The following is a 12,690-nucleotide window of genomic DNA, read 5'->3' as shown; positions in this document are numbered from 1 at the left end:
CCATCCACCTGCTGTGTTAGGAGAATCGGGTTTTAGTGTTTTCTTCAGCCAGGCTGGCATGTTCTCTGTTACAAGAAGACACGTTACTAGACACACTTTTTCTTTATATATTTAATAAAGTTATATATCAACAACTTTTGGATTTGTACTTTTGTTTGAGCACTTATCGTTTTGGCAAAAGTGAAATATTAAATACTAGTACTAGACATGCATTCCTTTCATTCAAGCTTAAGAAAACATTTACAAAGTTGACAGGTAACATTTATTAAAACATGTTATACAAAAAAGGGGCATGGGACTCTTCTATAAGAAGAAAATATTGAACAGTAACATTAAATTAAAACCATGCTGTACAATTAGGACAGCAATATTTATAGACAAAACTATCCAACCTCTGCAATACAGGCATAACATCTCACAAAATATCAAGATATGCAAATTTACTATTATAAATGACTTGTTTAGAATAAAAACTTATAGCTCATTAAGGAAGATACACTTGACTTGCATAAACAGTTACATTTCTGGAAGAAATATGGAATCCCATGAATAATAAAACAAAGGAGCAGCAATTGACAGACACAGGCTTCAAGCAAAAATCGGAACTTACAATTTAATCACATTAAAATATATCATAATTTTGTTTTCCAGCATCTTCCCCATGGGCACTGGCAGTTTACAGCTAAAGAAGCCTAGCGAGCCAATGAAGCATTTAAATGACAAAAAAACCCCAACTTTCCTAGTTGTTCTGAGAAAGGTTCTGATTCCATTAAAGCAAAACACTCAGTGCTGTAGATCTCATAACACAGAGATAGGTCTCCTTCCTGGTACCAACACCATGAGATTACAAGACATGAGGTGCCTCCATTCCTTCAGGCTCAATAGTACAGGGACAGCAAATACTCTTTGTGTATCAAGAAACCCAATCCATCAGCCTTTGATCACCTCGCTTCTGATACAGGACAAAGTTTCTCAACCCCAGGAACACTTTCGATGAACAAAAGCTAAGACCAAAGCTTGTCTTGACAGTACCGTCCAGAGTCTACCTGCTCACCCATTAGGCAAGGCCATGTTTAAAACCCAGAACAGCAAAACCCCCCAACAGTGAAGTGTGAAATAGGAAGCTCCTTCCTTAAAAGTCAGATATGCACCTAAGCAGAGATCTTAATGCTGTTAACAGTTGAATTTTTCATATTCTTACATAGTTTTTTATGATCAGCTACACAGATTCCATGGTAATTAACATCTTAGTTACAAATTGGAATGCAAAGGAATTTAGCTGTAGTATCATTTTCTTACCACTGACAGGACAATTAATGGCTTCATGGTAGCAGGGAATTCTGAAAGCCTCCTGCGTGTATAATGACTGTTTTCCAGAAGACATTCACCTCACTGCAGCCAACAGCAAGCAATATAAAAATGCACAGATGTTACTAAGCTGTCTCATTAAAGATGAAGCTTAAGGGAAGACTAATGAAATGCACCATATACATATGCACTCCTATTATCTATTTATAGGGATTGCTTCCTTCCTCCCAACAAACAAGAAGTAATTTCTTGTGTGTTGAACAAGACCACTCCATTAGCAAAGATCAAGAGCTTGACAGAAGCTGCATCTGCAGATCTTGGTTTACTCTGTACAACTTTATCAGCCATAAACTGCAGGGTTTCAGTAGCAGGGGGCTGCAAGACTGGCAGAGTATCCCCGGTTGGAAGGGACCCATAAAGATCAGAGTCCAACTCCCTGCTCCTGGCAGGACTAGCTAAAATTATATGACTAAGAGCATTGTCTGGACACTCCCCAACATACAGCAAGAGGTTACAAACTGCCCTGTGCTGGTCACAACAGATCCTAGCCTGCACTGAAGTGCATGCAAACAATCCACTGCATGCCAGAACTTCAGCCAGAGATGCGCACAGTGCCTCTGCTCAAACATGTTTAAGGAAGAGTGACAGCTGCTAGCAAGAGGTGCAAGGAGAAGACACTCCCAGGGAAACACATGTGGAAATGTGGATAAAATGAAGAGCTGCCCATGGCAAAACACGTGGAGAAGACACTGAGCACATGTATAGACACACACAGCAGGACACACTCCATGCCCAAGATATTCACTTCTGAAGGGACTTTGGCCTGTAGCTAAGCCATGCCAGAGCAGGTACACCTCCGAAGTGTGTGACGCCTCCAGGAGAGCCAAGCTGGAACAGACACATCCCTGATGGAACTACGTGGTGCCACAATGATCAGTGACAACAACCAGCCCAGAGCAGCAGAGGACACCCACTGAGATGAAGGGTGGCAAACAAGCCAGTGTGCCAATGAGCCCAACCTCCTGAGTGATCTGTCTCCTCACTACAAGAGCTGGCACAGGCTGAATGCAGCTCTCAATGAAAGCAAGGGAAATAGAAGACTACAAAGGCAAGGAGGAAAGGTGCAAGTCTTAAGCTGAGACTGAGGAAGGGGAAGGACAGAGGTTTCCTTAAGTGTTTAAGTAATTTCTTGTTATCTTTCCCCCCCCCGTATCTGAATCAGTGATCAGAGGTTTGTCAAAGGGCAATATAGCAAATTCATGAAAACCAACACAAGACAATTGTTTTGCCTGTGATGAGTAAAAGTAAGGATTTTAGACATGTTATCTCAAGCTTTCCCTACACCACCAATCCTCTCAACCTCATGACAATCATATCAATATTTTCCTGAAAGCAACTGATTTCATGTAAATTAACATCAAAAAAGCCAAGTGGTACAGAATCAGTGGAACAACATTTGTTGGACTTTTAGGACAATGTCATAAAATAGGGTAAAATAGTAATAAGAAATATTATAAAGTTACTATTCGTGCTAAGTCATTAAAAGAGGACATGGTTCTATAATATGATCTACTGGACCTGTTATAAAACCTTTAAAGTGTCTCTCGCAGTACATTTTATTTTAAAGCTTTATTTCAAAGTAGTCTAACTGCAAACAGGAGTAACGCTTAGCTTTGAAATGTCCCGTATAAAAGTCATTCCAAGCTGGTAAAAGAAACAATTTTGCTGGCAGCTCTGTAGGGTAGTCTGGGTTTAACAGAAAGAGGTGCTTTGCTTGACCATGTTCTTCAGCCTGGTGTCTCTGACCAGCCTTTTTGATGGTTAAATGGGAAGAGACACCCTTAACCTTTGTATGCAACACTGAAGTGACAATTTGAAAGGGGTTGAGAACTAATGTAATACACAAGATTATTCCCAAAATGAGTATGAGAATACCTTCCCTTGAGTGTGATAATGGTACCTGCAGAAATGACACCCTGCATGTAGTAAGGCCTTGCAGAATGGAAAAACAGGGCCACTGAGTGCAAGAACCCTCTTTCTTCTACACTCACGTAAACAGGCAAGCATTATAATTATTTTTTTCAATATTAAAAAAGACAGTATTAGCAGTGTGGAAACAAACCATAAAGGGAATATATTTCTAAGTTTAAAAAACATAAAGTTTTATGTTTTTTCCTTTTTTTTTGCTTTTCTTTTTAAATACAAAGTGCTTCTATACATTAAGCAGGTTACAGTGTTAGTGAGCAAATCCCTGTTTAGTTACCTTGATTACAAGGGTTATATATGGCCACCATGGTATATTGTAGAGTTCAATTAAGTGCTAAGAATAGGAACTCTGTGGTGCTGACCATTTATGCCCATTGCCAGCAATGGGTTCATCGTATTTGGGAATATCTGTTTTAACAAAATTCCATATGAAAAATATCTGAAGCATTAGAAGATTAAGAGCCTCTTAAGAAAATTAAAGTTTGTAAGTAGAATGGCAGAAAAGAAACTACAGTCATTACAGCCCACTGAGTAGTAAAACCCCAGCTTGTACCAGACATTCACATTCAAGATAGCTTGGTTGCAACTTAAGACAATTTGTAACTGGGAGTTTAAAAAAGCATCTAAATAGTAACTATCTTTGTGTGGTTTTGCTTCACCATACAGGGTCATCTGTTATGTATGTATTTGTTAAGTATGTTATACTGCATACCACAGTATCTAATATATAAATTTGGGCCAGACAGGCTTAGGCCTTTGGTGCTGGGTAACTTTCTCCCCCCTAATGTTACCAGCACTGTACCTGGACATCAACTCTTTGTGTCATAGTCTGTGTATGCTCTGAAGGCTCTTTCCTTTTTATGTTCCAGTAAACTACGAAAAGGGTTAATTGCTTTTGCACAGGACTGCATTAAGCTTTCAACCCCAAAATCCTGTTGCCACCTTTAAAATTGATGCATTCACTCTACCTGCAGAGCTGGCAGCATCTCTTGGAACTACAAATGCTCCTCCGTCTATCGCTAGGAATGAGAGCCCAGCATAAAGATCCTCATTCTAAAGAAAGCAGGAGCACCACTTCCCCAGCAAACCCTCAGATTTCAGATATGAGCATGGTACCATGTTCTCAGTACCAATAATAGATCTAAATACCATAATTCCTACTTTTTTTTCCACAAGCAACTTCATCTGCAGAGGTAATCAACTCCGGCTGCTTGTGATCACATGTACAGTCACAGTAGTTCAGTACCAATAATCTGTATTATAGTTCTTCCTATTCAAAGAGTAAAAGAATTAAAAGTATAAATACCTATCAATGACTAAATAATTTTCCTAAAGCAGGTTTCTAAAACTAGACAGAAGTTCTCAAAGAAGTTCTTGTACCAATAAAAAGTCAGTTTCGGAATCCACAGAGTTTGGTACTTGCTACTGTAGTAAACCACAAAACTCTGACCAGAAAACTATAGTTCGAATGTTTAATTATTTTGGGTAAGTTCCAAATATTACTTTTTTTCCTGACAGAACATTTATTACACACCCTGCTAGAAGCTCTCACGGTGTAGCAATCAAAATCAAGGCAAGCCAAGGGTCATATGGCATTAGGCTCTACAGTAGAGACAAATTATGCTTAATGCAGACTGATGTTTATATAGTGCTCAACTGTATTTAAATGCATTACAGACACTAAATAGAAATCAGCACAAAATTAGACATTTGTTTTACTGAAGATGGATAATAAAATGGAAGACAGATAAAGGAAAGCCAAACTGTATTTAACACAGCCTTTCATTAAGCATTATAGCAAAGGCTATTTAACAATGTAAACTATCTAATGATACACATTAAGTATGTTGGCAGTCTCCAGTCTGAGGTGGAATTCTAACTTTTTGTCATTAAAATGTGAATCATATCATCATGAGGGTGCTGAGGCGCTGGCACAGGGTGCCCAGAGAAGCTGTGGCTGCTCCATCCCTGGCAGTGCTCAAGGCCAGGTTGGATGGGACTTGGAGCAGCCTGCTCTAGCAGAAGGTATCCCTGCCCGTGGCAGGGGGTTGGAACTGGATGAGCTTTAAGGTCCCTTCCAACCCAAACTATTCTGTGGTTCTGTGATACACACCCTTGTTTTGTCATCCTAGTTCTCTTCCTCATTAAGTAGGGCTACTTTAATTCTTGCTGCATCTAAGCATTTGCAGGATTTAGGTCAATTCTGAGCTTTGAATTTAGAAGACTTAAGAAAATCAACAGGGCTTCTAAGTACTGCTTCGATTACAATAAACATCACAGAGACCTTACAGACCTCACTTTACAAGCACCTTTCAGATTAACCATTTGCACTTTGAACACCTGGAGTAATACTGTGGAAAGTAAAATAAAAGTTTGGTCTGTTTATACCAGCATAATCATTACAACTTGGAGGCTGGGGAGAAGACTGAGAATTTACAATAGCAAGTACCAGACATGATTTGCATAATTAATTTGCTTACTTTAATAAGCAAATGTAAGCACTGATGCCTTAGTTCATCTCAGTAGTACTCTGCTCAGCTTTAGAAGCTTGGTATGACTTGGTACAGGAGGTCACATGCCGATGGAAACTGTCCCGCCACATAAACCTTTTCCCACAGATGTTACACTCATACGGTTTTATGCCTGTATGAATTTTCATATGGCCTACGAGATGGTGTTTCATTTTGAACTTCTTACCACAGACACCACAGCCGTAAGGTCGGAGGCCAAGGTGCATGCTCATGTGACGATCTCTTTGACTTTTGTGGGTAAAGCTTTTTCCACACTGACAGGGATACAGCTTATCAGCATGCGAGAATCCAGTGAGGGATGTTTCTTCTTTAATCCCTGTAGCCATTTCAATGCCTTCACTATAACCTGCTGCCATCATAAGATCCTGCCTGTGAGCATTTATATTTCCATCTGCCCTTTCACCAGAAAATTCTTCCATAGAAGAGCCATAGAAGTCAACTTGCTCATCGTAATTACTTTCATCTGCCTGCTCATCAAATTCTGTTTCCATCTTTTTGTCACCTATATGAAAGTCTTCAACACCTGAAGACTGGATTGAATGATCTGCCTGAATGGCATTCATGGATTCAGACACCTGGTGTTCATCGTAAGGATTATCAACACCTTCACAGTCTTGTTCGAATCTTTCTGGTTTCACATGGATCCATCGCTTATGAGACATGATGCTGGGTTTGCTATACATAGGCCTGGTATACTGATAATCTGCACTATCACTAGTTCCTTCTTCACCATCCTGACTTGTCATTCCAGTGCTAAGTCTATCATGTTCTGTTGAAGAATTACTGGGAAGGTACTCGTGTTCCGTCAGTTGACATGACAGTTCATCCTTAGAGCTCTCTTCTTCGTTTTCGCCATCTCTTAGCTCCTGCCCTTTATGGAATTCCGGCTGTCCTCCAGAACCAAGTTCAAAGGTTTCAACCAGGCCATTGTAACTACTACTGCTTGGGGACTGATGATCACTGCCATGATTCATCTTCTGACACAGAACTGTTGGGTTCCCCTCTAGCACTTCAGTGCATTTATCCACCACGTGCCACATCTGAAGGAAACTTGCTGCTGTCAAATAACTAACAATTTCAGGTGCAGGCATTACCAGACGACCTGTATAGGTAGACAGAAGAATGTTTTCAAATACCCTGGGATTCATCACATCAGGCAGGACTATTCTTCTGCTGTTTTTTAGGAGAACCTGATCACAGAAGTAAGGTGAACTGGCTGCAAGAACAGCTTTATGGGCTCTGAAGAGATGGCCCTGAACTACAATGGACACATCACATAGCTGTCCCTGCTGGCGCTGCTGGTTTAACTTCTGCAAAATGGTGCTAGAAAAATCTGGAAATTCCACTCGAAAAGAGCTTGACCCAGACTCCATTTCATTACAGATTTAGTGCTGTGCTGCAAGGAAAAAGAAAAATAAAATCAGAAATTCTGATAGCAAAGTACTGACCTTTCAACTTTCTTCTACACTTTTTATGTTTAACAAATAACACCCAAGCAGACTCATATGGAATCAACACAGCATTTTCTGGAACCTGTGTCACTGCTGCACTTCTAGTCTTCTACCCCCCCAGATTTCTGTCATTTCTGGAACTTGTACCTAGGCCACAAATTGCTCTGCCAGCGTATTTTGTTGTGTTTCTTCTATCCAAGAGGACTCATCAAGAGGAACTACAAGAAGCATGGTACCCAGTTGAGATAAATTAAGTATTTCAAGCATGAGTTTAAGATAACAAAAACAGTTATTTAATGAAATTCTAACAGTAAAATTCTAACTCCAGGTTGTCCCAGAGTTTAAAACAGCAAATGAGAGATTTTGCTAACAAAATCATCTCACCCATCCCAAATAAGGACTGATGGTACTTTTACGACATATTCCACTTTAAGTTTTCAATAGTCAAGATATTTATTCATACAATGGCAAAGGCAGCACAGACAGAACCCAAGTGAGAAGGAGGCTTATGACTCTTCTAGTGACAATTTCTTGTCATTTTACTAACTGAAAGGTTTGATAGCAACATCTTGCACAGATGCAGGACTACAGTCCAATCGTGTAATTACAAGCTTTTTCAGATGTTATTGTAACATTCCTTTAAGAAAAACCTTACGAATCTAAAATGTTAATCAGGAAAAGGATATCTCTACTTTACAGAATTTTATCTGCAGGTACCTTGTATTTGTAACAGTGGAACAATTATATGCTAGAAGCTCAGCTAGTAACTTAGATTTTAATGTCTTTATTCCCACATGATCCAGGTGTCTTACTACAAAGATAAAAGTCTCTTAAGCAGTAATTACTTAAAATGTCTACTTTAAATTTTAAATTTGGGATAAACTTACATGATGTTATCATTAGAAATTAAGACAGAAATTTAAATGCAGCAATGAACAACTGACATTAACTGCCTGAATATGTTCAACTCATGCAATTTTTTAACCTGATAATGTATAAATGCAATACAATGGAATTTTAGAAGAGCCATGGAGCAGCAAGCAGATTTCTCTGACATTCATCCGTTTGTCATCAGTGAGAACGTGCCAAAGTTTTAACAGACACACCTGAGAGATAATACCTAGTAAATTAGCAGACAGTGTATACATACAGAACATAAAGCATTTTGTTAATATGGTGCAAAACCACAATTTGCACTACAAACAGTTGGAGAACTCTAAAATGAAAGTGCTTCTACAGAAATACAGAATCACGAAGATTATGAATCCCTGTTCTAGAGAGCCTGCACAACAACCGCAGGGCTTTGCAACACAGTTATGTAACCAGCTATAGAAAACTGTTCTTTTGGTGCACTTTCATGTTAAAACGCTGGCATGTCGGCATAAACATGTGAGTGCTGAGTGCAGAAGGAGCAGCAGAGCTTGCTGCCAAGACGCAGACAGCACAGGAGGGATTATGTAGCTCACTCAGTGTTTAATCAACAGCTCATGGTTGCATAATCCCTTCCTTACCATACTCATCTGTTCTCCAAATCATAGTCTTGACAGCTCTCTCCCACTCCCGAAAAACCTCAGTGCCCATCTCCAAAAGCTCAGAGCTAGAGAAGGGTGCCAAGCATATGGAGCACAGACTATTCACTGTTACCTTAAAGAAAGGTGAACAGGCTTTCCATAGCAAAGAGCATGGGAGTCAGAAAGCCATCGAGACTTCAATAAATACAGGCCCAAGCTCCTCATAAAACCAGTATCTTCTGCAGAATCATGAACATTCTGCTTTTAAGATTCCTTTTCATTTTTCACTAAAAGCATAGCATCAAACTGACTTTTATTAATGTCTCTGAACAAAACAGACTGGGAAGAATAATCTGTCATTTATGAAAGCCATTTGTAACCATAAATAATCATAGCAACAGTCCAACGAAAGAAGTACCTTTTTGGATCATTTCCCTTCTTCCTACACTCACTTCCAATGCTGGGTAGTGAGAGGAAATAGAAGGACTAAACATTTTGTAGTTGAACTCCATAATTTGCAGTAAAGTCACATTCACTTTACATTTTCACAAATCATTATTGTTCTACTGGCTGAAACAATTGTTTAACTTAGGAGGTGTTTACCAGCTACCTCAGATTTGATAGGAGGATCAGTCATCATTTTAGTGGGTTTTTTTTAAACAGGGGGTGGCACAAGGCAGTTTTCCTACAAACACCAACTCACATAAATCACAGGTAAACAGTTACATTCTCCTGAGACACGAACCAACATGCACCAACTGAGGAAACAGCTTAAAACTTGCAGGTTTAGTGCATCACTATTCTCAAGTGTTGTGACTAACAGTGTTACGAAACAGGAAAGCCCTTTACACCACAAACTACTACTCCCCCTTCAGACAGTTCTCCCCTTCAGCCCTTACAACTTGCTTTAAATATTTAATACTAGAAATAGCTTTTAAAATTACTTTGGAAAAGGAAGTTCTGAAAAGCTTGCAGGTCATCTGACGAAGTCATTACCTACATAACAATAGAACACCACCTTTAAACTTACTGTCTTCAGCACTCTTTTATTCTTGGAAGCATCAGCCCTGCTGTGCACCCACAGAACCAACCCACTTCAGGAGACCACATCAGCTACTGGTTTTAGTCCAGAGAGCAACAGAACACCACACCAACCAATTCAGTTGTTATTACCACTTTGCTTACAACGACTTGACAATGTCACTTAAGCACTTTTAACAGCTACCTTATACGTTGTAAGCATTACAAAATACCTATTTTATTCTTATCAAACATATTTTCTTATGCAGATGCAGCTCTTTACCTCCTTTCAGAACGTTCCCAGACTTAAGGCTATTTTTCAACACTTGCCTACAAAAGATAAACCTTCAGGACACATTCAACGGAAATTTAAAGAGACATGCCTATAGACCTTATCTAGTTACTGCTAATCTAAACTGGCAGCTTTCAGCCACCACTCACGAGGCCATCCCACAAAAAATTTCACATGGAAGCAAACTTCCCTACATTTTAAATTTTCATGTAAACGAAACCAATCAAAATGTAAATACAGTATTTCTTATTAATAAAGCCACATATCAAAAACACTTTTACTTCCTCCTACTCTGTCTGCATGTTATCCCAACTCTTTATTTTAAGCCCATAAAACCCCATAGCCTCCATGCTGCAACACTGAGTGACACACACAAGGCAGATACTACTAACTCAAGAATAAAACCCTCTCATACACGGCTATAGGCAGTTACTTCACCTCCCGTATGTAGATCTATCGTAGAACCACCTTATTTCCGTGCCCCAGCAGCTCCCGCACGCCACAGCCGCGGCCGCGCAGCTGGGGCCCTGTCCCGGAGGCTGCAGGCCCCGCACCCACACAGCTGACGAACAGGCCCCAGCACCCGCTGGGGTGGGGAAGGCCTCACTGTCCCCGTTCCGCCCCGCGCTACCCCCGCCCCTCACCTGCGGGCCCCGGGGTCTGTCTCATAGCGGGGATCGCCCCGGCCCAGCGCGCCGAGCGGCCGCCCTGCCTCCGCGCACAGCCCGGCCGACGCCGGAAGTACCCCCTCCGCTTCCTGTGCAGCGCTTCCGCCTACAGCACACGTGACGGCTTGGGTCAGACCTTTTGCTTCCGGCCTGGCACCAAGTCTCCCCCCTCTCCCCTCCGTGGCGGCGCCCCCTGCTGGCCAGGCGCATGCGCGGCCCTCGGAGGCCGGGGGGCGGCGGTGCCTTGAGGGCCCCTCGCTGCAGCGGCCGCTGGTCCCCGGCTTTCTGTGGGGGTCCCTGAGGGGGGAAGGCCAGAATGCGTTAAGCTAGGGTTTGAAGGACATCACACAGTGCACTGTGTGTAATCCCTCATGCCACCCAGTGTGTACCTGATGTAATCCACTTGAAAACAGGCCTTAATGGCAGTGATCGGTTTCTGCGGGTCACTTGGAGCTGCATTTAGTTCAGAAAGCAAATTTAATGCAAAATCGAGCACAGGAAAACAGCAGGAGCAGGAAAGTCACCAACAGCGCACGTAGTACACTGAAGAGATGCATTTGCCCCTCAGGGATTGTGATAATGTGTAATTGCTGGGAAGATGATTTACTTTCCATGGGTTGGTTTGGGAGTTGATGTGGTTTCTAATATAAGCAGTCAATAAGAATAACATTGTCACCACATAATTTCCCTGAGGAGTCCTGTTCTTCCGCTCCACTGATGTTCTCCATGGCAGTGCCTCCAATGCTATCAGAGGGGCCCACCACTGAGCCCACCTCTGCCTTGCGTCCTGCATGTGTTAAGGACAGACACTGATCCGCTATGGGACAAGGGCTGTTCTATGGTCAGACCATGAGCTGTGCAACGAGCACACACATGAACTTTTCAAAGTTGAGATTCCACAAGGACGATTTATGGGATGAAAGGAGATCAACAACTTTGAGCTCTCCACACAACCCCATGGCCTTCATAACAGTGTTATTGTGCTTGGATATTAAGGGAATTCATAACTCTGCAGGTAGTTCTATTTCTATCAGGGATCAAGCCTCTAAACAAAAAGTTAACAGTTTTGGACAGGAAGAGGGGTGACTGAATAACAGGCATCTTTTATAAAGTAAACGACTGAATTTGTGACTGTTGCTCTAAGGAAAAGCTGGAGCTGTTTGGTCTCTTGGTATGGCATCCTCTTGCAGTTGCCGAGACTGCAGCAGAAGACCCGCGTTGCCCCTCAGTGAGCAGCTGGTGAGCTGAGCAAGGATGCTGCCCCTCAAGTCTGGCTGCACAAGTTTCTCATTCAGTTCAATCAGAAAGAAAACACGATCAAATCTTCTTCACAGGCTCATTTTGCTGTCTTGCACACACAGTGACTCCCTCCACTTCCCATACGTGTCCTGTGCACATTCCCTGGGTCCATCTGGGAATCATGGCTCCAGTTTTAGCTGCACACGAGCACTTGGCATTCCTCGGTCTTCGAGGAAAACCAGTTGTGACTAAGCCTGCAGCGCGCTGGGACTGGGACAGCATCAATGCCGTTTGTGTCTCCGGTGCCGGGAGGGGGCCGGCAGGCTCGGCCATGCCCTCTGCCTCCCCAGCACCCACCGACGGCTCCGCACCCACCGACGGCTCCGCTTCCTGCCTGCTCCAGCAGGTGGCGCCCCAGGCCGGGCTCGCGCCGTTACCTCAGGATTAAACTGCCCCGAATTAGTGCTAATTCCGCTTCATCGCTTGAAAAGAAAGCGGACGATGACCTCTGGATTTTAACATTCATCCCAAAGGCTTCATCTGGATTCGGCTCCTCGCAGAACCGCAGCCCTCTGCAGGAATGTGGCACCGGAACGTTTGTAACTGGCCGTGAAGGAAGCGGCGCTCCCAAAGCTGTAACCCAGAAACCTGCCCAGCCGTGAGGCAAAGAGGCACCGGCAGAGC

The 12,690-nt window shown here is 42.2% G+C and overlaps 1 protein-coding gene across 1 annotated transcript; it reads right to left on the bottom strand.

Moving 5' to 3' along the window:
• Positions 1 to 99: 99 nt before the first annotated feature.
• On the bottom strand, positions 100 to 10,828 carry ZBTB43 (zinc finger and BTB domain containing 43). The gene is made up of 2 exons (XM_031046507.2): positions 10,744 to 10,828; positions 100 to 7,221 (listed from the first exon to the last, which is right to left on the bottom strand). Exon 2 carries the CDS (start codon positions 7,196 to 7,198, stop codon positions 5,804 to 5,806), a length of 1,395 nt encoding a protein of 464 aa, XP_030902367.1. The 5' UTR covers positions 7,199 to 7,221; positions 10,744 to 10,828; the 3' UTR covers positions 100 to 5,803.
• Positions 10,829 to 12,690: the final 1,862 nt, after the last annotated feature.

The sequence above is a fragment of the Melopsittacus undulatus genome, chromosome 11 (genome assembly GCF_012275295.1).
Source record: "Melopsittacus undulatus isolate bMelUnd1 chromosome 11, bMelUnd1.mat.Z, whole genome shotgun sequence".
NCBI lineage: Eukaryota > Metazoa > Chordata > Aves > Psittaciformes > Psittaculidae > Melopsittacus > Melopsittacus undulatus.
The sequence above is the reverse complement of the archived record's forward strand: the minus strand, read 5'-3'. Positions and strand labels throughout refer to the sequence as shown.